At 65.1% G+C, this 25,634-nt stretch overlaps 2 protein-coding genes across 4 annotated transcripts; one reads left to right on the forward strand and one right to left on the reverse strand.

Annotated features, from left to right (window-relative positions):
- Nucleotides 1-176: 176 nt before the first annotated feature.
- On the forward strand, nucleotides 177-17,831 carry MED16 (mediator complex subunit 16). Of its 3 annotated transcripts, none has more exons than XM_004441372.3 (15): nucleotides 177-296; nucleotides 2,088-2,266; nucleotides 2,950-3,057; nucleotides 3,329-3,498; nucleotides 5,136-5,567; nucleotides 6,192-6,297; nucleotides 8,343-8,498; nucleotides 9,242-9,453; nucleotides 10,594-10,800; nucleotides 13,244-13,454; nucleotides 14,091-14,224; nucleotides 14,525-14,717; nucleotides 15,194-15,410; nucleotides 16,460-16,543; nucleotides 17,078-17,831. In XM_004441372.3, the coding sequence occupies exons 2-15, from the start codon at nucleotides 2,134-2,136 to the stop codon at nucleotides 17,202-17,204; spliced, it is 2,490 nt and encodes an 829-aa protein (XP_004441429.2). In that variant the 5' UTR covers nucleotides 177-296; nucleotides 2,088-2,133; the 3' UTR covers nucleotides 17,205-17,831. The 3 variants fall into 3 exon arrangements, with proteins under 3 accessions (XP_004441429.2, XP_087282045.1, XP_087282046.1); XM_087425919.1 differs by having other exon boundaries at nucleotides 193-296; nucleotides 2,041-2,266; XM_087425920.1 differs by lacking the exon at nucleotides 177-296 and adding an exon at nucleotides 469-531.
- A 3,556-nt stretch (nucleotides 17,832-21,387) lies between these two features.
- CFD (complement factor D) lies at nucleotides 21,388-24,152 on the reverse strand. Its single transcript, XM_087425921.1, has 5 exons — nucleotides 24,071-24,152; nucleotides 23,374-23,530; nucleotides 23,131-23,275; nucleotides 22,557-22,814; nucleotides 21,388-21,605 (listed from the first exon to the last, which is right to left on the reverse strand). Exons 1-5 carry the CDS (start codon nucleotides 24,126-24,128, stop codon nucleotides 21,444-21,446), a joined length of 780 nt encoding a protein of 259 aa, XP_087282047.1. The 5' UTR covers nucleotides 24,129-24,152; the 3' UTR covers nucleotides 21,388-21,443.
- Between the last annotated feature and the right edge of the window lie 1,482 nt (nucleotides 24,153-25,634).

A 25,634-nucleotide genomic window follows, 5' to 3' on the forward strand; every position in this document is an offset into this window, starting at 1 on the left:
TTATTTTTTAGGTATCAGCGCAACACATAGCGTAGCCAAATGGGGTCACGCACCGGAGTTGAGAAAGTGTTCTTTGTTCTACCAAATACAATTCAGGTGGCTGCTGGGAATTATTAATAAGCATATGCAAATAACCCGGAAGCCGGCAGAGCAGGAGCCGCCGCCGTCCCAGAAGCCTCCGGGAAGCGGCCGCGCTGCGCGGACGTCTCGTTGGTCGCGGGGAGGATGGCGGCGCCGGAGCCGGCGCGTTAGGGCGAGTGCGGCCCGTCTGCTCGGCTGGGCGCTCGGCTGGCCCGGTGAGCGCGGGGCTGCGGAGCCTGGGGGGTCAGACGGCTTCCGGACGGCGCCCGCGGCCCCGGAGAGCACGGCCCGGAGAAGGCGGGGCTTCGCGGGTCCGGGGCGGGGCCTGTGGGGTCAGAGGGCGGGTCTGGAGAGCAAAGGGTGCTGGGTACTCGGGCTGGCGCGCGCTGGGCGGGCTCGGGGGTTGTGGCCGAGACTTGAGGGGAAGCATGAGTCCAAGTGGGGGTCGCGGTGAGTTCGGGGAGTTGGGGTTATGAAGGCGGGGCCTGGGCTATTTGTGGGCGGGGCCTAGAGGTTATAACTCCGGGGGGCGGGGCCTAGCGGTTGTAACTCCTGGGGGCGGGGCCTGGGCGACTTGGGGGCGGGGGCTAGAGGGTGTAGCTCCTGAGGGGCGGAGGCTAGAGGCTCTAACTCCCGGGGGCGGGGCCTGGGGCGATTTGGGGGCGGGGCCTAGCGGTTGTAACCCCCGGGGGGCGGGGCCTAGCACTTGTAACTCTTGGGGGCGGGGCCTGGGCCACTTGGGGGCGGGGCCTGGAGGGTGTAGCTCCTGAGGGGCGGAGCCTAGAGGTTATAACTCCCGGGGGCGGGGCCTGGAGGTTGTAGCTCCTGAGGGGCGGAGTCTATAGGTTGTAACTCCCCGGGGGCGGGGCCTGGAGGTTGTAGCTCCCGAGAGATTGTGTCTCTTGGGAGTGGGGCCTGGAGAGTGTATCTCCTGAGGGGCGGGGCCTGGGGTGCGTTGGGGGCGGGCATGGGCGTTTGGGGGCGGGGCTTGGAGATCATGTAGGGTCCCTGGGGTAGGATCTGAGGTCTCCAGGGGGGAAGTAGAGTCAGGACCTGGAGAACTTGGCGGGGCAGTCTGGAAAGCAAAAAGTGTTGGGCGGGGCTGGAGGGCTTGGGGGTGGGACCTAGGGGTTGTTTGGGGTCCCTGGGTTGGAGCCCGAGAGTTTAGGCCGGGCTTGGGGGCTCCGGGGGGCAAATTGGGAAAGCAAAGAATGTAGGGGATGGGGATTGAGGGCTTGTGGGTGGGACATTGGTGTTCTGGGGCGACGCTGGAAGAATAGGGTGCCCTGGGGGTGGTGGTTGAAAGAAATGGGGTAGGTGGTTCTTCCATCTCATTGGGTTTCTGTTGTGGTGAAAGGAAACAACCTATAATGGGGCTGGGCATGTGGAGAGCCACCCGGCCGCCCCCAGTAAGCTGCCCACTCCCCACCTGTCTCTCCATCTCAGCCAGAGGCAGCACCACCGTGCTCTCGCATGTTTCTGGTAGAGACGGGGGGTCCCACCTCTCCCTGCAGTATCCACTGGCCCTGTCGTTGCCCGCCCGGACCAGTGCAGTCCCCACTGCATCCCCTAGCTGCGCACTCCAGACAGCCAGAAGGGTCTGTTGCAACATAGATGGGTCACGGCCTTCCCAAGGCTCCCACCTCACTCGGGGCCCTGCACGGCCTGCCCCATCCCCTCACTCACTCTGCTCCAGCCACTCCGGCCACCCAGCCACTCTATGAACACCCAGGGCTCCATCCAGCCTCTGGGCCTTTGCACTGGCTGTTCCCACCACCTGGAATGCTCTTTCCTCAGACATCTGCCTGCCTCGCTCCCTCATACCCACGCTCAGTATACTCTCCCTGGTGAGGCCTCCCTGTCACGGCCCCCATACACACACACACACACAGACACACACTCACTAGACACACTCCCTGTGGTCACCCGGCGTCCTGTCCCACACTCGGTGCCCTGCAGGTTCTCCGTGAACGTGGATGACGAGCCAGCCCTCCTCCTTCCCCCAGGAGCCGGTGACTGTTCTCGCCGTGGGAGCCGTGGCAGGCGGGCACCATGGATCTGGCTTACGTCTGCGAGTGGGAAAAATGGCCCAAGAGCACCCACTGCCCGTCGGTGCCCCTGGCCTGTGCCTGGTCCTGCCGAAACCTCATCGCCTTCACCACGGATCTCCGGAATGACGACCAGGGTACGCCCCCGGCCCCTGGACACAGTGTCGTAGCCTGGCCCCCACAGTGCTGCTGTGGGGTCCTCAGGGTCCCCAGGCCTGCCAGGGAGCACCCTCACCGTCCAGGCCCTCCGCTCCTGGGGATGTGACGGCCCCAGCTCCGCAGGGTGCACAGGGCAGCTGCGGTGCGCTCCCACGCCCGGTGCCCGGGGATGCTGGGATCACCCTTCGGGATGGAGTGGGGTGAGGGGCGGGATCCCCAGTCTTCTGGACCAAACATGTCATCGTTCGGCTTTAATGTAGCGTCTAACGTGCATGGCAGCTGCTGTCTTCTCTCCGTCGTCAGAGAAAACCAGAAAAGCACAGAAATTCAGGATAAAGAGAAACAACCAGCCGTTACCTTCCATGGAGAGACGCTCACTGTTAACATTTTGGGGTCATTTTCTTGCAATTCTCTTTTCTGTGTCTCTCTTAAAAACGTGGTCATAGCCGCACTGGTGGCATGGTCACAGGCCTGCTCCGGTCTCCAGGCGGGACATGAGCCTGGTCCTCGATTGCCCCGGGGCATTGGCATGGTTGGCGGCGGCTCTGTGACTTCCTTGCGGGTGGGCCGTCCACTGGCTTCCTCCTTGAGCCGCCTGGTGGTCGGGCGCTTGGGGGCTGTGTCGTTGCTGCTCTGCTGATGGCGCCCTGTTCCCCCGCAGACCTGACCCGCATGATCCACATCCTGGACACGGAGCACCCCTGGGACGTGCACTCCGTCAGCTCGGAGCACAGCGAGGCCATCACCTGCCTCGAGTGGGACCAGTCAGGTGAGGGTGGGCCCGGGGTCTGCGCGGCCCGGGGAGACGCCCGTGTGCCCCTCGACCCCGGCTCCCGGAGCAGCATGCTCTGTCTTTCCCCGGGCATGTCCCCAGTGCCCAGAGCTGGGACTCGAACCCTCGACCTGTGGCAAAGCCACTGCTCCTCCCGTTCCCCGTGTCCAGAATCATTTCCGGAACACGCCTTGTGCCACTCCCCTGCTCTGTGTCCACCAGGCTGGCTTCTCTGCTGGGGGTTCGTGACTCAGCTTTGCCCCCACAGGCTCCCGGCTCCTGTCCGCTGATGCCGATGGGCAGATCAAGTGCTGGAGCATGGCGGACCACCTCGCCAACAGCTGGGAGAGCCACGTGGGCAGCCTGGTGGAGGGGGACCCCATTGTGGCCTTGTCCTGGCTGCACAATGGTGTGAAGCTGGCACTGCATGTGGAAAAGGTGGGTGTCTGGCCCAAGTGAGCAGGTGTGGCGGACGAGGTTGTTTACCCTGCCCGTCCACCTGCCAGCCTGGCTCCTCTCCCACCACCAGCATCTTCTGGCTTTGGGAGCCCTGGGCCCAGCTCATACCTGCCATCAAGCTGTCACTTAGCACCTTTGTTTTCAGTGGGCACCCATTTAACTGATGGCTGCTGTCCTCGAGGAGTCACCTTTTTAACTGACGGCTGCTGTTCTCAGCTGCCCATTTAACTGATGGCTCCTGTCCTCAGCGAGTCACGTTTTTAACTGATGGCTGCTGTCCTCAGCTGCCCATTTAACTGATGGCTGCTGTCCTCAGTGAGCCTTCCATTTAAGGGGTGGCTGCTCTCTTCAGTGAGCCACCTATTTAAATTGATGGCTGCTGTCCTCAGTGAGCTGCCCATTTAACTGATGGCTGCTGTCCTCAGCGAGTCACGTTTTTAACTGATGGCTGCTGTCCTCAGCTGCCCATTTAACTGATGGCTGCTGTCCTCAGTGAGCCTTCCATTTAAGGGGTGGCTGCTCTCTTCAGTGAGCCACCTATTTAAATTGATGGCTGCTGTCCTCAGTGAGCTGCCCATTTAACTGATGGCTGCTGTCCTCAGCGAGTCACGTTTTTAACTGATGGCTGCTGTCCTCAGCTGCCCATTTAACTGATGGCTGCTGTCCTCAGTGAGCCTTCCATTTAAGGGGTGGCTGCTCTCTTCAGTGAGCCACCTATTTAAATTGATGGCTGCTGTCCTCAGTGAGCTGCCCATTTAACTGATGGCTGCTGTTCTCAGAACCCAGCCTGTCCTTTAATTCAGTAATATCCCAGAATTTCTCTCTCTGTACCCTGTGATTTGACCTAGCATCGCCGTTAAGAGTGGGAGCCATCTGGGTCAGGGGGCGCCTGAGTTCAAATCAGGAAGTAATCTTTTCTCCTGTCCCTCCCTCAGGGCCCAGCGTGGGGCCCGGGGATGGTCCTGTCAGCGTGTGGCTGCCGTGCGCGCAGCCCGGGCTTCCTGCCGCCCCGTGAGCGTCTCAGGACGGGCTGCTGTCTCTCTTTTGTAACAGCTTTATTGAGATAAAATTCACACGCCTTACAACTCACCCACTTAAAGTACACAATTTAGCGTTTCGTGTGTAGTGCAGGCATCACCACTAATTCCAGAACATTCTATCACCGCAAAAGAAACCCCATCCCAAATGCAGCCCCCACCTGTTTTTGTCAGTGGAGTCTTATTGGCAGCAGCTTCTGCGTTACAAACACAGAGGACAAGCCAGGTAGTCACAACAGGACCACCTGGCCCTCAAAGCTGAAAATGTGGGGTGTCCGACCCCTTACAGAAGAAGGTTGCTGACTCCTTCTACATGTGTTTAGTCATTGAATCCTCACTGTGGACCTCTGAGGTCCAGACGGGGAGACTGAGGGTCAGAGAGACTCACATCTCACAGTGCTCAAGTGGCCCAGGCAGGATTTGAACTCAAGTCCACGGTCTCGTGCCTTCTGCCCAGTTGCCCTTCCGTGTTTCTGTGGATGCGACTTTCAGAAGAGGGGTTGTTGGGTCACAAAAGGCAGACCCTGAAGGGCTGGGCGGGGCGTCTCTTCCTGATCCCTGGCTCCCCCTCCCCTGCAGTCGGGTGCCTCCAGCTTCGGAGAGAAGTTCTCCCGCGTCAAGTTCTCGCCGTCGCTCACGCTGTTCGGCGGCAAGCCCATGGAGGGCTGGATCGCGGTGACGGTCAGCGGCCTGGTGACCGTGTCCCTGCTCAAGCCCAGCGGGCAGGTGCTCACGTCGACGGAGAGCCTGTGCCGGCTGCGCGGCCGCGTGGCCTTGGCCGACATCGCCTTCACGGGCGGCGGCAACATCGTGGTGGCCACGGCGGACGGCAGCAGTGCGTCCCCGGTGCAGTTCTACAAGGTGTGCGTGAGCGTGGTCAGCGAGAAGTGCCGCATCGACACCGAGATCCTGCCCTCGCTCTTCATGCGCTGCACCACTGACCTCAACCGCAGGGACAAGTTCCCCGCCATCACGCACCTCAAGTTCCTGGCCCGCGACATGTCGGAGCAGGTGAGCCCTGGCCGCGGCCCTCCTCGCCTCACGTCCTGGGGTCAGAAGTCCTGAATTCAGGTTCGGGCAGGGCTGTCCTCCCCGAGGCTCCAGGGAGAACCGTCTCCTGCCTTTTCCAGCTTCTAGAGGCCGCGTCCTGGGCTCGGGGCCCCTTCCTCCGTCTGCACAGCCCGCAGCGCAGCATCTCCCGTCTCTCTCTGCCTCTGACCCTCCTCCTCCCTCTGACGAGGACCCTGTGATGACACTGGGCCCCGGGAATCCAGGGTCATCCCCCATCCCAGGGGCCTCAACTTAATCCCACCTGCAAAGTCCTCTCTGCCATGTGAGGTGACACGTCCACAGGTCCTGGGACCAGGACGGGGTCATCTGGGGCCGTTGTTCAGCGGTCATCCCGGTTCCCATTGTAACCGCGCATCAGTAGGGCCCCAGACCCCCCCAGGGAGGGCGCCGTCGGGTGACATTTGCCATTCTGGCTCGGCACCCCTCACGAGAGGCATGTGGCGGGCAGTGGGCCTGGGTTCGAATCCACGATGGCATGAGGTGGGAGCCGTGGACGACCGAGGAGAGGGGGCCGGGCTGGAGCCAGGCTTGGAGCCAGCGCCCTCACCAAGCCGCCGCCCGCAGGTACTCCTGTGCGCGTCCAGCCAGACGAGCAGCATCGTGGAGTGCTGGTCGCTGCGGAAGGAGGGGCTCCCCGTGAACAACATCTTCCAGCAGATCTCCCCCGTGGGTGAGTCTCCTGGGGGCGGCGCCCCGCCCTCCCGGGTACTTGGTCTTCAGTTCGGGGAGCGCAGAGCCGGTCTGCACGCTCCTGCTGGCTGCCTCGTTCCCTCTGCAAACCTGCTGAGGTGGCTGCTGTCCTTCCCGTCCTGCAGAGGAGAACCAAGGCTCAGAGAGGCCACCTGGCCACCCACAGGCACCCAGCAGGCGATGCCTGACCGCCTCACACGAACACCTCCTGCGAGGAGTGTGTGCTGGTTGAGGGAACAGCAGTGCAAAGGTCCTGGGGCATGAGGCTAGGAGCTGGAGTGAACTGAGCAAGGGGGCAGCAGGCTGTGGAGCAGGGCCGGGAGTTCACGCAGCTGCCTAATTCTAAAAACCACAGAATCCTCCAGAAACCCTGGTTTAGAGTGAGGAAACCCGGGCTCAGAGGGCTTACCTGTGCTTGCCAAGAGCACGCCCACCAGCTCCCCTCCCCTCCCCTGTCCTCACCCCCAGAGCTGAGGGCGGCCCCACCATGGCTCAGAGTGGCCCGCAGACCCTTCCCCAAGGCTGTCGCCCCCCCTCCCTGACAGACCCTGTAATGACTGGGAAGCCAGAAGAGCCACTTATTTCAGCCGCTGAGCTCAGGGATAAACACCCCCCGCCCCCCCCCCCCGCCCCTCCCGCAGGCGCAGGTGCGGCTGCCCCCGGCTGATTCGCACTAATGGGCCCTGGAGCGGTGGGCCGTGCGGGGGGTGCTCTCGAAGCCGCTAATGGGGCCGTGTCAGGAGGCCCCCCCACGGCTCCAGCCCCCCGCGGGGCGGTTACATAAGCTGCCCACCGTGGCTGCGCAGTAATTCAGTGTGAAGACGGCCACCGCCACACTCTCCCTGGACCCCGCGCCCTGAGTGAGCTGGTGGCCGGCGGCTGGCATGACCCCAGGGTGGGCAGGGCTGCGGGGCTGCACTGGGGCCTCTGCCCAAGCTCACCTGCTGACCGGCGCCGGGCGGCCTTGGCCGTCGCTGTCACAGAGTGATTGGGCGATGGTCGGAAGGAAGGGAGGGTGTGACTTGCCAGACACGGCGCTGGCTGCACACGCTCCCTGGACGTCCATGGGGGTTGTTACTGCGAAGCTCTGTTGCATGTCGTCCCTGTTGGATACTAAATTCTGCTGTGACCTCAGGCAGTCCTGGTCCTCTCTGGGCCTCAGTTTCCCCCTGGGGGACGTGCTGGCTGAGTTGCCCTTGCTGGGCTTGTAGCAGGTTTATGAGCCGTGACGAGTGTCCAGGGCCAAGCTGTAAGGCAGAAGGGTGGAGAGAGGAGCTGTGTGAGTCAGCTTTGCCGCGTAACAAAGCAGCCCCGAGCTCAGTTCAGAGCCACAGCCCCGCTCCCCCTGCTGCGCGTGTCTGCCGTCAGCCTCCGGGGTGGCTTGGGCTGCTGACCGTCGGCCGGGCGCCTATTCTCCTCCTGCAGCACACAGCCTCTCTGTCTAGCCCGGGCTCGCCTTGGGGTCCCAGGCGCACGAGTATGGTCGAACCTCTGCTCACATCACGTGTGCCAGTGCCCGTCAGCCCAGCCCAGATTCACGGAGACACCCCATCTCGTGTGGGGGGCTTGATCATCACACCGAGGGTGGGGCAGGGAGGGACGGATCTGTAGCCATTTGCCCGTCCAGCTCAAGCCTTATTGGGTGGGAGAGCAGGGTCCCACCCAGACCTCTGAGGTCGTAAGGGACAGAAAACCCCACGTGAGCTGGCTGAGTCTCGAGGGGGTTTCGGGGTTGGTTGGTGGGCAGCAGGGTCAGGGGTGGCATTCCATTTCTTGGTGTGTTGGCTCCATCCAGGGGGCAGGGGGCCCCCACTGCCGCCAGCTGACCCCCTGCTGGCTCAGGGAAGGCCGGCCTCGGGTGGTGTGCCCGTCTGACCCAGCGGCCGGCGAGGGCGTGGGGCAGGCACTCTGCATGGCTAGGGCAGGGCCCCTGAGGTGGGCAGGCGCAGGCGGGCCCGGCGTTTCCTGCAGGGTCCAGTCAGTTTCGTCTTCACCCTGTTGCCGTCTGTCCTCCCCCCCTTTCAGTTGGCGACAAGCAGCCCATGATTCTCAAATGGCGGATCCTGTCGGCCACCAACGACCTGGACCGCGTGTCTGCCGTGGCACTGCCCAAGCTGCCCATCTCGCTCACCAACACTGACCTGAAGGTGGCCAGCGACACCCAGTTCTACCCCGGCCTTGGTACGGTGGGCTCAGAACTTGGGGCTCAGGTCGTAGGGCCGTGGGGGCCTCTCCTGGCCTCGGGTCAGATCCCTGTGAGGGAGTGGGCCCCGCTCTCAGGACCCGATAAGCTCGAAGGGCTGTGAGGCTGGCTGACCAAAAGCTGCGCTCCTTAACATGTCAAGAGCTGTTAGAAGCCGGTAAGGGAGGTTGGGAACGTGGGGCAGACTGTCCAGGGAAGTGGCGCCCCTGTTGGAGCAGCTGAGATGGCGATCCTGGGTTCCGTCCCGGAGTCTGTGACCACAAGCCAGTCAGGCCGACAGGCAGCCCCCAGCCTGCCCCCCGTCCATCACGAGCTTTGGGCTCTCAGAGCCCCTGACCTCCCTGACCGTTCCCGCCATGAGGCCCTTCGTGTGCTCCCAGCCCTGGGGCCTCTGTGTCTACTGTCCCCTCTGCCTAGATGGCCGTCCACCTTGTGGACGGAAGTTGTGTGTCTGCTCACGTCAGCAGAACCTAGAGCCAGCTGTGAGGGAGCCTGAGTGGCGGCTGCTGGCTCCATGATGCTTGGAGGCTGTTACCAAGGAAGTGGGGGGTGGTTGTTGGGGAGCCGACCGGACGCCTGGTGGTCTGTCGGTGGCTCTGGGCTCACACCCCTCCCCAGGACAGCCACTTGCCATCATCCAGAGCCCGGCGGGCCTTCAGCCGCCTGTGGGCGTGTTCCAGGCTCTTCCCAGAGTGCAGCTGACCCCGTGTGTGCCCCCCAGGGCTGGCCCTGGCCTTCCACGACGGCAGCGTCCACATCGTGCACCGGCTCTCGCTGCAGACCATGGCCGTCTTCTACAGCTCCGCCGCCCCGCGCTCCGTGGACGAGCCTGCCATCAAGCGCCCTCGGGCCACGGGCCCTGCCGTCCACTTTAAGGCCATGCAGCTCTCCTGGACCTCCCTGGCCCTCGTGGGCATCGACAACCACGGGAAGGTGAGCACTGTCTGGTGCTTCTGAGCCGCCCGCATGGTGGGACAGACTGAGGAGGTGGCCCTTTGGTGAGGAAGCCCAGGTGTAGCTTCCCCACTGTCCCTGCCCTTCAATGGCGAGTCACTTATCTCCAAGCCTGAGGTGCCGCATCTGTGGTGCCTTGCTGTTACTGGGGGAGACCCGGAGAAGAGGCCCCATATGACCTCTGTGTAGTAGGTGCTCAGGCAGGATGGGCGCCCTTCATGTCCCAGAAGCGCTGGAAGAAGACTTGGGGACACCTGTGAGGCCTCCTGTGAGCCCACCCGTGAGCCCTCCATGGCCAGGTGCACAGCAGTGCCCAGGAACCCCTGCCTTCCTGTGCCCAGTGGATTGTCCTTGGGCTGGCAGGAAGGGGTTAGTACACACTCACACTCACACGTGTCCACACATTGCACACATAGTGTGTCCACACACACGTCCACACATATGCTCTCTCACGCTTGGTTTCATACACACTCACATCCACGCACGTTCACCTTCACACGCTCGCTCATATTGACTCACGCACATTCACACTCTCACTCTGAAGACTTCCCCACTCACATGCGCATGCCCACGCACGCCAGCTCTCTCCACGTGCCCGCGTGCATTGCTGGGCCCTCCGAGCATGAGCGGGGAGCAGCCCCCTCCCTGTCCCCCGTTGCCCTGGAGGAAACTGGCTCCCACAGGTCCCCGTCGGGGCACCTGCTATGCAGTCCTCTCCCGTTCACTGCGTCCTTGGCGTGTCCGCAGGGTGGCCTTGCCAGTGGGCCATCCAGCACCTCTCCTGTGCGATGGTCCAGCTTCTCTGGAGACCATGTCTCACTTTTGACCTGAGTGGATTCACATCCCTCACGTAACCAAAGAGACAGGACCAGCCACCCCAGAGTGCCCCGCAGTGCAGGGAGGCCTTCAGCCTGTTCTGGGAAACCTGGTGCCCGTGGCCCAGTGAGCACACTTAGTGCATCCACACGCCGGGCTCTGACGACAGACCACCCACCCGGGAGGCAGAACAGCGAGGCCCAGGGAGGGACGCCGGGCACCCGGAGCCCAGAGCACGTCTGGCCTCAGAGCCCAGGCCGGGCCCCCCCACGACTTCACCGGCCTGTCCCCCGTCTCCGGCAGCTGAGCATGCTCCGCATCTCGCCCTCCATGGGCCACGCGCTGGAGGTGCACCTGGCCCTGCGGCACCTGCTTTTCCTGCTGGAGTACTGCATGGTGACCGGCTACGACTGGTGGGACATCCTGCTGCACGTGCAGCCCGGCATGGTGCAGAGCCTGGTGGAGAAGCTGCATGAGGAGTACACGCGCCAGAACGCCGCCCTGCAGCAGGTAGACCACGCGGGGCCCGTTCACACCGCCCGCACACCACCATCACGCTGTGGTGTCGTACACACGCTCCTCCTCCTCCAGTCCAGTTCACCCTACAGCTCCGTGCACGCTCCTCTCTCTCAGGCCTGTTCACACCGCAGCAGCGTGCACACTCCCTCCTCCCCAGTCAGGCCTCACGCTGCAGCTCCGTGCGCACGCTCCTCTCTCTCAGGCCCGTTCACACCGCAGCAGCGTGCACACTCCCTCATCCCCAGTCAGGCCACACGCTGCAGCTCCGTGCGCACGCTCCTCTCTCTCAGGCCTGCTCACACTGCAGCAGCGTGCACACTCCCTCCTCCCCAGTCAGGCCACACGCTGCAGCTCCGTGCGCACGCTCCTCTCTCTCAGGCCTGTTCACACTGCAGCAGCGTGCACACTCCCTCCTCCCCAGTCAGGCCACACGCTGCAGCTCCGTGCGCACGCTCCTCTCTCTCAGGCCTGTTCACACTGCAGCAGCGTGCACACTCCCTCCTCCCCAGTCAGGCCTCACGCTGCAGCTCCGTGCACACGCTCCTCTCAGGCCTGTTCACACCGCAGCAGCGTGCACGCTCCCTCCTCCCCAGTCAGGCCTCACGCTGCAGCTCCGTGCACGCTCCTCTCTCTCAGTCAGGCCTGTTCACACCGCAGCAGCGTGCACACTCCCTCCTCCCCAGTCAGGCCTCATGCTGCAGCTCCGTGCACACGCTCCTCTCTCTCAGTCAGGCCTGTTCACACCGCAGCAGCGTGCACACTCCCTCCTCCCCAGTCAGGCCTCACGCTGCAGCTCCGTGCACACGCTCCTCTCAGTCAGGCCTGTTCACACCGCAGCAGCGTGCACACTCCCTCCTCCCCAGTCAGGCCTCACGCTGCAGCTCTGTGCGCACGCTCCTCTCTCTCAGTCAGGCCTGTTCACACTGCAGCAGCGTGCACACTCCCTCCTCCCCAGTCAGGCCTCATGCTGCAGCTCCGTGCACACGCTCCTCTCTCAGTCAGGCCTGTTCACACCACAGCAGCATGCACACTGCCTCCTCCCCAGTCAGGCCTCACGCTGCAGCTCTGTGCACACGCTCCTCTCTCTCAGTCAGGCCTGTTCACACTGCAGCAGCGTGCACACTCCCTCCTCCCCAGTCAGGCCTCATGCTGCAGCTCCGTGCACACGCTCCTCTCTCTCTCAGGCCTGTTCACACCACAGCAGCGTGCACACTCCCTCCTCCCCAGTCAGGCCTCACGCTGCAGCTCCGTGCACACGCTCCTCTCAGGCCTGTTCACACCGCAGCAGCGTGCACGCTCCCTCCTCCCCAGTCAGGCCTCACGCTGCAGCTCCGTGCACGCTCCTCTCTCTCAGTCAGGCCTGTTCACACCGCAGCAGCGTGCACACTCCCTCCTCCCCAGTCAGGCCTCATGCTGCAGCTCCGTGCACACGCTCCTCTCTCTCAGTCAGGCCTGTTCACACCGCAGCAGCGTGCACACTCCCTCCTCCCCAGTCAGGCCTCACACTGCAGCTCCGTGCACACGCTCCTCTCAGTCAGGCCTGTTCACACCGCAGCAGCGTGCACACTCCCTCCTCCCCAGTCAGGCCTCACGCTGCAGCTCTGTGCGCACGCTCCTCTCTCTCAGTCAGGCCTGTTCACACTGCAGCAGCGTGCACACTCCCTCCTCCCCAGTCAGGCCTCATGCTGCAGCTCCGTGCACACGCTCCTCTCTCAGTCAGGCCTGTTCACACCACAGCAGCGTGCACACTGCCTCCTCCCCAGTCAGGCCTCACGCTGCAGCTCTGTGCACACGCTCCTCTCTCTCAGTCAGGCCTGTTCACACTGCAGCAGCGTGCACGCTCCCTCCTCCCCAGTCAGGCCTCACGCTGCAGCTCCGTGCATGCTCCTCTCTCTCAGTCAGGCCTGTTCACACCGCAGCAGCGTGCACACTCCCTCCCCCCCAGTCAGGCCTCACGCTGCAGCTCCGTGCACGCTCCTCTCTCTCAGGCCTGTTCACACCGCAGCAGCGTGCACACTCCCTCCTCCCCAGTCAGGCCTCATGCTGCAGCTCTGTGCACGCTCCTCTCTCTCAGGCCTGTTCACACTGCAGCGGCGTGCACGCTCCCTCCTCCCGAGTCAGGCCTCACACTGCAGCTCCGTGCACGCTCCTCTCTCTCAGGCCTGTTCACACTGCAGCAGCGTGCATGCTCCCTCCCCCCCAGTCAGGCCTCACGCTGCAGAGCCGCTCTCAGCTTGAGCTCCGGCCTCACAGTGAGGCAGGTGCTGATTCTGCCACGGGAGGGTGAGGCCCAGAGAGGTTCAGCGGGTCGCTGCAGCCTGCCCAGCCCCCTCACACTCTCCCGCCTGCCACACGCTTTGGCAGATGCCTCTTCCCGGGCCCCCCGGGCCGTGTCCCTGCCCACCTGCCGCCCGCTCACACTGTCTGCCCCCAGGTGCTGTCCACGCGGATCCTGGCCATGAAGGCCTCGCTCTGCAAGCTGTCACCCTGCACGGTGACCCGCGTGTGCGACTACCACGCCAAGCTCTTTCTCATCGCCATCAGCTCCACGCTCAAGTCACTGCTGCGGCCGCACCTGCTCAACACGCCTGACAAGAGTCCCGGTGACCGGCTGACCGAGATCTGCGCCAAGATCACCGATGTCGGTGGGTCCCGGTCCCTCCCACCCCGCTGCCCTCCCTGTGGCCTCACACAGAACGTGGCTTCTTCCCATCCCCGTCTGACCCTGACCACACAGACCTGCGATAGCTGAGCTGACGGTTTGCAGGAGCATCCTAAATTCCATCAAGGGGTGTCCCCGGGCGTCTGATACATGCCAGGCGTGGGAGGGGCACCTGAGGGAGGTGGCCGTGTCCTGGCCCTCACAGGGCTCGCCCTGGAGCTGGGGATAGATGCTCACCAGAGGGGAACCAAGGATGAGTCATGCTGGTCCAGTCAGCTGGGCGGGGTCTGGGGAATGGTGTCCCTGCAGGAAGGAACCGCCTGTGTAGAGGCCTGGGGGCTGCAGAGGAGCTGAAGGGTGCCTGGCACAGGTGGCCCGAGGGGCGGGTGTGTGGTTCCAAGAGCCGGTGGTGGACACTCAGATCCCCTCGATCCAGCCCCTTCCCTCCAGGTCCCCAGCACAGCTGTGCTCACCCCCATTTGCTGTTCACGGCGTTGGGGTCACCCCGTGCAGGGCCCAGGTCACAGTGGGTGCTGGTGGAGGGTCTGAGGACCAAAGCTGGGTCGGCCTGTGCGCACATGTGAGTCCCAAGCGCCCCTGACTGCCCGCGTCCTTCCAGACATCGACAAGGTCATGATCAACCTCAAGACGGAGGAGTTTGTCCTGGACATGAACACGCTCCAGGCGCTGCAGCAGCTCCTGCAGTGGGTGGGCGACTTCGTGCTCTACCTGCTGGCCAGCCTGCCCAACCAGGTGCGCCGGGCTGCCCTCCCTGAGCCCCGCCTCTGAGGCCCCGGCCCTGCCCCACCTGAAGCCACGCCTCCCTGAAGCCCCACCTCCCGGCCCTGGCTCCACAGCCTCGCCCCTGCAGCCACGCCTCCCAAGCCCCACCCCAAAGCCCCGCCCCTCCCCGGCCCCGAAGCCCCGCCTTCTTGGCCACGCCCCTCCTGATACCCCCCTCCCTGGCCCCGCCCCTCCAACCTCCCAGGACCTCCTGAGGTTTTAGGATGCTGCACACGCTTAAGCACCCAGTATGACTGCCTCTCCCCACAGGGCTCCCCGCTGCGACCAGGCCACAGCTTCCTACGGGATGGCACCTCGTTGGGCATGCTGCGTGAGCTGATGGTCGTCATCCGCATCTGGGGCCTGCTGAAGCCCAGCTGCCTGCCTGTGTACACAGCCACCTCAGACACCCAGGACAGCATGTCCCTGCTCTTCCGCCTGCTCACCAAGCTCTGGATCTGCTGTAAGACACCCAGCTCTCTGCTCCATTCCCCCCACCAAAATACAAGCACTGGCTGAGCGCCCCCCACCAGAATATGAGCTCACACAGGTTGCACCAGCTCTGACTTGGTCCCTGCTGTTTCCCCAGCACCCAGCACAGGTCCAAGCTTGGTGTGGTGTTCATGAGACATCAGCCATTATTAGCCTCCTGTTGGCTTGTCGTGTGTCACTAGGTTATATATTTCTGGGGTCAGGTTCTGTCATTCTTGCACCCCTGATGCGGGGGAGGGTACCTGGTTCTCACTGCGTGCTTGTTAAATGAATAAGCGGGTCCCCTTACAGAGGGGGAGACAGAGGCCAGAGAGGGGGAAGGAGCGTCCCAGGGCTGCCCAGGAGGTCCGGGCAGAGCTGGGCCCGAACCCGGTCTTTGAGGGCCCCAGGGAGGCCGCAGGGCCTCTGGGCAGGGCCGAGCGCGACGTCCGTGGTCCCCTCCTACAGGCCGCGATGAGGGCCCCACGAGCGAGCCAGACGAGGCGCTGGTCGACGAGTGCTGCCTGCTGCCCAGCCAGCTGCTCATCCCCAGCCTGGACTGGCTGCCCGTCAGCGACGGCCTCGTCAGCCGCCTGCAGCCCAAGCAGCCCCTGCGCCTGCATTTTGGCAAGGCACCCGCTCTGCCTGGCAGTGCCACCACCCTGCAGCTGGACGGCCTCGTCAGGTGCGTGCCCGGCGTGGCCTCGGGGCCTTTGTGGCCGTGCCTTCTGGAAGGTTCTCCCAAAGCCTACCTGACTCCCCCCTTCATGCCTCTGCCTCAGGGCCTTTGCACGTGCTGTGCCTGCTATTCCTTTCTGGGCTTGACCTGAGCACTGCCCCAGGACTCCCCTCACTGAGCCCTTGGACCCCCTGTCTCCCAGCACCCTTTCGCTTCCCTCCATCCAGCCACCTCCGTCTTTCCTGGTTGGTGCACTTGGTGATCTGTGTAATGTCATCTTCCCTCTGCTCTGTCACTGGCGTGGCGTGCCCACATGGCTGACCTTGGTTACTGGGGCTGTGGCTCCCCCAGAGGTCAAGCTGATTCTTGACCTCTGTGAGTCACTCTGTGGCACAGACCAGCTGGTGTGGTCCGAGGCCCCAGGTGAACAGGACACTCTCACGAGCACCCTGTTCCTAGGGCTCAGAGGTGACCCCCAGTGCAGTCAGGGAGACCTTTCTGTGGAGTGTGCGGGGTCTGGACGGTCCAAACCCACCGCCTCGCCCTTAGTGCCCCGCAGCACCATTGGGGGGGTCGCGTCCCCATGTTACAGATGAGTGAGCCGACCTCGGTTCCTGGCAGGAAGAGGCTGGGCCGGGAGCTAAACCCAGGCTGCGTCGGGCTCCCCCCCAGCTCAGGTCTCATCTGATGGAGAAACGCACGAATCCCCTGTGAATTTGGGTTGAGATTTCAGAAAACAGACGAGCCAGGGAAGAAAGTGGACGTCTGTGGGGCCCCGCCTCCCGGGACACTGGTCTGAGCGGTGGGCACTGGGACCTTCTGGTGTTTTCTGTCCTGTCTCCGGTGGGGAGAACCACCGAGGGCCTCGGTCGTGTGTGGGTTTCAGGGAAACGTGAAAAGAGGAGGCTGTGAACTCTCTGGGGAACTTTCAAATGTGTTGAGTGCGAGTGTGACGAGCCGTCTCCTCTGGTATGTGAGTGTGCACACGTGTGTGTGCGCGCACGCGTGTACATGTGTGGACCCCTGAGCCTCTTGTGCTCTCCCCTCGTGCGCAGGGCGCCAGGCCAGCCCAAGATCGACCACCTGCGGAGGCTGCACCTGGGCGCCTACCCGACGGAGGAGTGCAAGGCCTGCACCAGGTGAGCCCGCGGACCCCTCCGCCTGCGGCAAACACTCCCGCTCCACCCCCCGCGGGCCTGATGCCCCCCGTGAACGCGCCTCCCTCGTGGGAGCTCCAGGCGGTCTCTGCAGAGCCAGGGCTGCCCCGGGGGGTCCCGCACGTCCCGTCCTGGGCGTCCACGGTGAGCGGTGCCAGGCGCAGCCCTCGCCTGCCCTCGGGCGCTCCGCAGAGGTCAGGGAGCCGCCACGCGGTGTGCAGCCAGGCCCTGTGCTGGCACTTTGCAGACGTGGCCAGATTGCTGCCAAACACCCCCAGATGTGGGTGCTGGCTCCCGCTGGGGAGTGGCCAAGCTGGGACGGGGACCCCAGCCCCTCCTCTGTCCACTCAGGGAGGTGAGGGGGCGGCACTGAGCCGGGATGGATGTAGAGGAGTCAGCTTCACGTGGGGGGCCGTGTAGGGAACAGCATTCTTGGTGGGGAGACAGCATGTGCAAAGGCCCCGTGGCAGGTGGGAGCGGCCCCACCCAGCGCCCCGTGCCCGGGTCTGCCCGCAGGTGCGGCTGCGTCACCATGCTGAAGTCGCCCAACAAGACGACAGCTGTGAAGCAGTGGGAACAGCGCTGGATCAAGAACTGCCTGTGCGGGGGGCTCTGGCGGCGGATGCCCCTCAGCTACCCCTGAGCAGCCCTGGGCCCTGTAACGGAGTCCCGGTTGGCTTCACAGGAAGGCCGCGCTGTCCCCGCGCTGGGGACAGGTCATCCCGCACACCCAGGCCTTCGTCGGGTGCGTCAACACAGCCGTCCTCGCAGTGCGGCTTTCGGGGCCTCGTCAGCGCCCCGTCCTCCGAGGGGCAGGGCCGACACAGCTGAAGCCTCACGCTGGTGCCCCCTCGGCCCAGCGGGCGCCGCACTCCCCCTAATGGCAGATCCCGCAGGGGGCCCACTGCGCGCCGGCCGTGCCAGGTGGTGACCGAGACAGAGCGGCCGGCCCCAGGTCTCAGCTCAGGCAGGGCTACGGCCACGGCCACCCTCCCGGGTCCCCGGCGCCCGGGGCCCCTCTGGATGCCGGGCTCCAGGACGGCCGGGCGCCCGTCCTTTAATACATTCCGTGTGAACCTGTCGGGCGTCCGGCGGGCGCTGCTGGTGACGCCCACTGGGGCTGTGTCTCCTGGGCCTGTGGACGCCGTGCAGGGCAGGCCCCATAAACGTCCCGCTGGGTGGTGGGCGTCCTGTCGGTATCCGGGTCCCACCCTGCAGCCCGCTCCGTGTGGTCCCTCACCTCCCCCCCATCACGTGGATCTGGTCTCTGTGCCCGTGTGTTGCTCTCTTGCTCTGTCAGTATTTATTGAGCGCCTAGTGTATGCCATGCATGGGGCCCTGCGGGGAGCAGCGGCTGGGCCTGGTGGGCTGCTCCCCGCCACCCTGCCAGCCTGTGGACATTGGGTTTCTGTCCGTGCACCTGTCCCCCGCGGCTCTGCCTCCGTCTGCCCCCCCCCCACCCCCCCCGTGGCCTCCAGACTTGCGCCTCCTGTGAAGCAGTAATTGGTTCTTGTTTTCCTTCTGGAAGACTCTGGGAGGGCGGCCGGCGGGCGCCTGTGGGAGGTCAATGCTGTGCGGCCTGACTGCACTGGCTCGGGGGCCTTCACGGGTGGCGGGGGCCGAGTGCCTGGGAGGCCAGGGGTGACAGCCTGCCCACTGCGGCCGCAGGGCTCGGGCGTCCGTGTCCTGCTGTCCGAGCCGGGCTTCCCGCGGGGACTCAGAGCTTCTGCGCCAGCAGGGAGGGAGAGGGGGCCCGAGCGCAGCCTCCCCGGGCCAGCGGTCGCTGCCCGGCGGCCGGAGCCATGGTGCGCCAGGGGAGGGGACCGTCCGTGTGACCTGCAGGCTCCGGGCAGTGCCGGGGGTGGGGACAGGGCTTCCCCCTGGAGGCCGGTTTCGGGGTCCTTCCCACCCCTGCCTCCGCCGAAGCCCGGCCTCCCGTTGCTCGTCTGACCGGTTCCCAGTGCCTGCCTTCCTCCCGTCACCCCGGGTCTCTAACAGGGAGTCGCCTCAGAGACGTGAGCCTGTCTCCCCGCATTCCGGTTTCTCGGGTCACGGTTAAATTTGGCGGTTTCACAACACGGCCGCGGAGTCCTGACCCCCATCGAGAGGAGGGGTGCGTGCCCCCCGATGGGGGCCCGGCCTGTGTCCACCCAGCCTGTGCAGCGCGAGTGGCGCGTGTGACTTCCGCGGGTGGGAGGAGGCCGCCTCGCCCCCGCCCCGCGGGGAGGCCACCATGGTCCTCGTCTCTGAGCCCAGGCACCGGCGTGAGTGAGACGCCCCCGGGTGACTCCAGCCCCACGGTTTGGGCACCCAGACATGGCAGAGCGGGGACGAGTCACCCAGCGTGCCCTGAGGTCTGAGTACCATCGACGGGCGGACGGTGGCTCCGTGTCGCTTGCTTTGGGCTGGTCTGTTGCGCAGCAGTAGACGACCAGAAGGTTCTGTGAGTTGCTGGGAGGACAGGAGCCCGATGGGACCAAACGTGCCTGGCTGTCCGGAAGCATCCGGCTCACCCGGGGCAGGATGGGGGTGGGCCGAGGCAGGGGGCCCTGCTGGAATGTTCTGTGGGGTGAGGGGGGGTTTGTGGATCGTGATGTTCCGTTGTCCCCGTCCTGTCCCCCACCAGGGGCGTCCTGACACCCGTGTGTCCCCACAGTTCCCACCTCTGGGGTCGACAACAGCAGTGTTATTGTCACACGAGGAAGCGTTCTGTTGAATTCCCCATCTCTTTAGAGCCAGAGACGCTGGCCCCGTGTCAGATGAGGGAACCAAGGCCACAGCGTCTCAGACTCAGAAGACGCGGGCGCACACCCTGGGTTTAGTGCCACGACGCTCCCCGGCCTCTCGCCTCCCGCCACTCATTCCCCACCTCCTCCTCCTAAACCATCTCCTCCAGAACCTTCCGTGGCTCCCAGTGACCACACGATGGGGGTGAAAATGCCCAGCGGGTCGTAGAGTCAGAGGAGGCGGGTCAGCCGTGGACCCCCACGTCCACCCACTGCCCCAGCCCCAGGCCCCGTCCTCCGGGAGTAGAAGCAGGGAGCTGTGCCTGGGGGCAGCCCCTGACTTCTCCTCAGCGAGTGGGGTCCAGTCTGCCATCCAGGGCCACAGCGCAGGACCCACCCTCCCTGCACACGTCAGGCATTCCTGCCCCTCCCCGTGGCTCGGGGTCACCCCACTGTCCCCGCCCAGTAGCAGGCTGACGACTTACTAACATGGAGAACCTGTCTGTCTGCGGGGAAGTTGCTGGAAGAGGCCCTGCAGGGCCAAAGGGCTCTCATTCAAGAGCTGCTGAGTCCCCCTCAGGGCGAACGCCATTACCAGCCCTCCCCCGGCCTGTGCCCGAAGTCCTTGCCCTGGTTCTGTTGGGCAAACCCCCGGACCCTCCCCCTCCACCCACCTCACCAGGCCGCCGCCGTGCCCTCAGCCTTGAGTCTGGGCCCCCCAGGGTCGGGGGTGAAACGCGGGTGCCGGGCGGATCTGAGTCTCGGATGACAGTGGACTGAATCTGTCCCAGTGTCACAGGGGGCGTTATACACAGGGTTGGTGTTGCTGCAGTTCCCGCCTCATTGGACATCCGGTGTTTTCATTTGCTATGTCTGGTCATCCACTGGCGTGCCCCCCCAAGCCTGGATCCCTTCAGAGCCGCCCCTGGCGGCCTTCCATTCCGGAAATACCTGTGGAGTGAACGACCTTTGACGCTGGACACCCAGCAATCCTGTGCCCTACCCCATCTTAAATGTGCACGACACCTTGAACTACACACACAGTTCATGAGCATGCCAAGCCTGTCGTCAGGACGCCTGCGTGAGGTGTGCCCGTGCTGCGGTCTGTCTGACCGAGCTCCTGCGGGTGAGGCGGGGTATTGCTCTGTCCACGCGCCCGGCCAGAGCCAGGCACACGGGAGGTGCTCGACCTGTGCTTACATATGAAGGACTCCAAGGAGGACGCTCCGTAGTAGAAACACAAACCCCCGCCGGTTCCAATTCCAACTTCTCAGTCCCCAGTGGGGCTCATGCCTTCACCTTGCAGACCCTCAGTCTCTTTTTCCACGAGAGGGGGTCATGAGCCCCCTTTGTGGACTAGGCTTAAGACCTGGAGCCCGGTAGGTGCTGAACCTCCGCGGGGTCCCCCGTCCAGGTGGGAGAAAGGGCACAGGGCCTTGGGGTCTGGCTTCTGCCCTCTGCCACCTCCCTGCTGTTGCCCAGAAGGGTAAACTGAGACCTAGGAGGGCAGTGAGGCACGCGGACCCCTCCATCAGTGTGGCTGCTGGGGGACACCCGTCAACCTTCCTCATTCTGTCGAGCTCGCAGCCCCTAGAGATGGCCTCAACGCAAGCGCCGTGGCTCTGGACCTCAGGAGAGTCACACGGCCTCTCTGAGCCTGTTTCCCCATGTGGACACGGGTTCTAAGAACCCAACTCCAGAGTGTCGCTGTGTCCTTAAATCTTAGCCCAGAGCGGGGTCTTGCACACAGTAGGCCCTCACGTTCCGCTTGGGAAGCGAAAGGAGAGCTGAACATCGGCCGGGCCAAGAAGGGACACCCCCCCACCCCACGGGCCCCTCCCTGGGCCTCGGGTCGCCTCTGCAACCTCCAGGGAAGAGTCAGGGCGCCACCGTGTGGCCGCGGCGTGGGGAACGCCCGCAGCTTCAGCTCGGGGAGGGCGTCGGGTCTCCGGGCTTCTGTCCCCAGGCCCCTCCGCCCCCGGTCACTTCCCGGCAGCGCACTACCGGCGCACGCGCTTTCCTTTTCGGATTCCCGCCCCCCGGGTCTGGCGCGGCTCCGCGGTGCTCCGCGTGCAGCGTGCTCAATGAAGGCTGACCGGATGCAGGACTACAAGATTTTATTGCTCGGCCCGTGGCCGCCGCCCCTGGGGTCCCCTTCAGGCTGCCGCGTCCCCGGCCATCACGCCTTCGATCCAGGCCGCGTAGCTCGCCACGCGCGTGTAGATGCCGGGCTTTTTGGGGTTGCCGCAGATGCGCGAGCCCGAGGTGACGATGCCCTCGACCACGCCCCCGCACACCAGCGGGCCCCCGGAGTCGCCCTGCGTGGGGGGGCAGTGAGGGGAGGGCCGTCAGGGTGGGCGCAGGGCCCCGCAGGCCCCGTGGCCTGCAGGTCCCGCTCCGGTTCCGCTGCCACTGCAATTCCGCTCCTCCCTCCAGCCCCAATCTGCTTCCTGGCTCGTCAATCTCCCCAGGCCCCGCCCACCAAGCCCCGCCTCCCGGGCCCGCCCCACCCTCTGTCCCAGGCCTGTCCTGTCTCGGCGTCAACCCGCTCCTCTTACCTTGCGCCACTCCTGACCCTCTCCAGGCTCGGGCCCTGCACCTCATCTGCACCCTCTTCTGTATGGCACCTCTCCTCCCAGCCCTGCCTGACCTCAGGCCAGCCCGTCCCTGGGCCTGTCCCTGTCAGTGACCCCCCCATCTCAGCCCCTCATCTTCCTGAGGCCACGCCCACTCATCTAGACCCGCATAACCCACCCATCTGCTAGCCCCGCCCTCCGCATGTCCCGCTCCTCGCTGGCTCCGCCCCCTCTGTTGGCCCCGCCCTTTTCTGTTGCCATGCCCCTTCTGTTGGCCCCGCCCTACGCATGCGCTGTTCCTCACCAGCCCCGCCCTCTCAGTGCCCCACCACTCCTGGCCCCGCCCCTCTTGGCCCCGCCCCCTCTGTTGGCTCTGTCCTCCTTCACATCCTGCCCCTGCCAACCCCAACGCCTTCTGGCCTCGCCCTCCCGCGTGCCCCGCTGCACACCCTGTGTGCCCCACCCCTGGCTCGGACCCGCCCCTTCTCAGCTCCGCCCCTCTGTTGGCCCCGCCCATCACGCGTGCCCCACCCCTCTCCTGGCCCGCCCCAAGCCCTGCCCGCCCCGTCCTTCTCTCGGCCCCGCCCCTCTCCGGGCCCCGCCCTCCTCCGCACGCCCCGCCCTTCTCTCGGCCCCGCCCCTCTCCGGGCCCCGCCCTCCTCCCGCACGCCCCGCCCCGCCCCGCCCGCGCACCTTGCAGGTGTCTCTGCGGTTGCTTTCCGCGCACATCATGCGCTCGGTGATGGTGCCGTCGTGGTAGGTGCGCAGGTTGCAGGTGGCGCGGTCGATCACCGGCAGGAGCAAGTGCTGCAGGCGGTCGGGCCGCCGGCCGGTGTGGCTCACCACGCCCCAGCCGGCCACGTCGCAGAGCGTGCCGGCCGCCACGTCGCGGTCCTCGTGCTGCCAGCGCAGGGGCTGCACCGCGGGGCCCAGCGCGGCCTCCTCAGACAGCTGGGGGAGGGGGGCGGCGTCAGGGCCGGGGGCGGTGGGGGCCCCAGCGCAGCAGGAGGGACCATGGTGAGATCGGGGGGATGGGGCGGGGGCCGGGTCCCCAGTGCAGCAGGAGGGACCGCGGCTGGACTCGGGACGGGCGGGGGGCCGGGGTCCCCAGTGCAGCAGGAGGGACCGCGGCTGGACTCGGGGGGACAGGGCGGGGGGCCGGGGTCCCCAGTGCAGCAGGAGGGACCGCGGCTGGACTCGGGGGGACGGGGCGGGCGGGCCGGGGTCCCGGGGGCAGCAGGGGGCGCCGCGGCGGGGCCGGGCCCACCTGCAGCAGGAGGAGGTCGTGGTCGTTGGTGTCCGGCCGGCTGTCCGGGTGCGGCACCGCGCGGAGCACGTCGTACAGGCGCTTCGAGGGCTCGGGCTGCGACAGGGAGTGCGCGCCCAGGAGCACCTGCACCTTCCCGCCGGCCCTGGGGGAGTCCAAGCGGGTCAGAGCCGGTCTCCTCGTCCACCCGCCCCCGGACACCCACCGGGTCCCCACCCTGTACTCCCGCGCGCCCGCACTCACGCGTCCTCCAGGCAGTGCGCTGCGCTCAGCACCCACTGCGCCGCCACCAGGAAGCCCCCGCAAACGTGCTTGCCGGCCACCTGCACCGACGCCATGTAGGGCCGCGCGTGCGCCTTGGCCTCCTGGCCGCGCAGGATCCGGCCGCGGGGCTGCGCCGCTGGAGGCGGCAGGGGGCGCGAGGGCTTCCGGGTGACTGCAGCCCAGCCCTCGGATGCCCCCTCCCCACCCAGGCCTCCCCAGCCCCTCAGACCTGAAATTCCATCCCTGGGATCCCTCGCCCAGTCTCAAATCTGGGGGCCAGGGAGGAGTGCCAGAGGAGACAGAGGCAATAGGGCGTGGTGGGGTCTGGAGCCAATTCCCTCCTTACACACCGCCCTAAGGGCTTCAAGTTAAACAGGAGAAGAGTGGCGTGACCAAACTCAACCCTCCCGCCGTGGTTTCACCCGGGACCCCCGTTTCCCACCATAGACCCTCAGACCCTTGCTGTGGGGGGGGGGAGTGCAAGATGCTCATGCGTCAGGGTTCTGAGACTTTCTTGACTTTCAGAGCCTTCTGCTCTCATGGACCCTGCCGCTCCTCCTGCCCACCGAGTGGGGCTGGGGGACAGTCCTGTTTTGCAGAGAGGGACCCCTGGCTGACCACCCTGCAGGCAGGTGGCCCCCCCCCCGGCTATCCCCGCCATCCCAGGTCCACTCACCACATAGGGCCACGCCCAGGAGGACCAGAGCCGCCAGGTGCCCAGTGTGGCCTGCCATGATGCCGCTGTGGCCTCACACTGGCCCAGGCGGGGCCCCAGGGGTGCTTTTATCAGAGCGGAGAGGGGCGGGCGGCTCCCACAAGCCCCATGGTCCGGGGGGGGCAGCAGCCCAGCAGGGGAAAGGGGAACCTTGTGTCCTGCCCACTCCTGCGGGTTGTCTCCTGGGGGACTTTGCGCCAAGAGTCGTTGGCCCCCGGGGATGCCTGCCGCCTCTGCGCACCCGGCCCAGGGCTGGCCCCAGAGTGGGGAGCAGACCCTCAGGATGGGCAGGGGGCAGAGCCGGACCCACCCCAGCCCCCAGCCCCTGCTCCCCAGGGGGCCCTGAGGTTTCGCAACAGCAGCTAGAGACCATAGTTTATAAACAACCATTTCCTCATGCATTCGCTCCTCCCATTGTTTTCTTCCTCCTCCAACTTGGACAGGAGGTCGGGTGGGGGTGGGAGAAAGGTCGCCTGACACCCTTGTCCCCGTGGCTGTGGCTCTGGGGCCTGACACCCCAACAACAGTATTGGAAAGTTGTCGTGTAGGGGGGCAGCGGGAAAGATGAGGAAATTCAAATGGAAAGTTCAGGGTCCACCTTCAGGTGTGGCTTGATCCAGGCGCCTAAAAAATGTCAGGTCTCTGCCTCTGGTTTCTCCTTTCCTCCTTGATGGCTTTTCTCCTCACCAGTCTCCCCTACTCTGTCCCCCGGGGCCCCAGACTCAGCCTAGCGGCTCTGTGGGCCTCCTCAAATTCCCCATCACTCCAGCCAGTGTCTCAAGGCCACCTCTAGTTGGCCGAGCTTGGACCGCACACCCCCTCCCAAACCAGGCACTGGGGGCAGGGGATGGCGGGTTCTCATGAGTGGACCCCGGGTCACACAGCCCTCAGTAAGCGGGGGATGCTGGCTCAACCCCTCAGGAACCTACAGGGGAAGGTGCTGGGACCAGCAGGGTAGGGGGACCTCCACGTCCCTGGTGGGAACCATGCGCGATACTTTCCCCTCTATTTCTTTTCCCTTCCAGGTGGACGATTTCATACACGCAGAGGAAAATAGAAAATAACACAGCAAACGTGATTTCCTAACTAACACGTTTCCTCGTTAAAATCAGAAACTGAACAAACACCCGTGGGGATGCGGAGTCCGGGTTATGTAAGAGGGGACAATTATGAAATTACAACAAAACCTGGAGGCCACCCAGCGAGACCGGCCGGTTCACTAAACAACCCTGAGTGTCCCCAGATGCCGCTGACGTGGAGAGACCGCCAGGCGCCAAGGTCTGTGGGGGAGGCCATCTCGGGGCAGCGGAGGCCGCTCTGAGCTGCTGGCCCCGGGAGAGGGGGGTCGGCGGACGGCCCGCGGGGACAGGGGCAGAATGAGGCAAAGACCCCGGGTGGGCCCCGGGCCGCGAGCTCCAGCGGGAGGGGTCGGGGCAGGGACGGAGGGGGAGATTCACCCCAAACTCGCGGTACGTGGGGGCGTTATCTGAAGTCACTTCTCTCGTTTTTTTGTCTCTGCTTTGGT

This window comes from Ceratotherium simum, chromosome 39 (genome assembly GCF_057802395.1).
Source record: "Ceratotherium simum simum isolate JZ-2026a chromosome 39, ASM5780239v1, whole genome shotgun sequence".
NCBI lineage: Eukaryota > Metazoa > Chordata > Mammalia > Perissodactyla > Rhinocerotidae > Ceratotherium > Ceratotherium simum.

What these genes read in the sequence shown, in the direction of transcription:
- MED16 (XM_004441372.3), top strand. Translation starts at nt 2,134, where the DNA reads ATGGATCTGGCTTACGTCTGCGAGTGGGAAAAATGGCCCAAGAGCACC. An exon ending in CCCGCGACATGTCGGAGCAG is followed by an intron (nt 5,568 to 6,191) that starts GTGAGCCCTGGC and finishes CGCCGCCCGCAG; the next exon opens with GTACTCCTGTGCGCGTCCAG. An exon ending in CGCCAAGATCACCGATGTCG is followed by an intron (nt 13,455 to 14,090) that starts GTGGGTCCCGGT and finishes GCGTCCTTCCAG; the next exon opens with ACATCGACAAGGTCATGATC.
- CFD (XM_087425921.1), bottom strand. Translation starts at nt 24,128, where the DNA reads ATGGCAGGCCACACTGGGCACCTGGCGGCTCTGGTCCTCCTGGGCGTG. An exon ending in GCGCACTGCCTGGAGGACGC is followed by an intron (nt 23,276 to 23,373) that starts GTGAGTGCGGGC and finishes GGACTCCCCCAG; the next exon opens with GGCCGGCGGGAAGGTGCAGG. An exon ending in ACCGCAGAGACACCTGCAAG is followed by an intron (nt 21,606 to 22,556) that starts GTGCGCGGGCGG and finishes CCCCCCACGCAG; the next exon opens with GGCGACTCCGGGGGCCCGCT.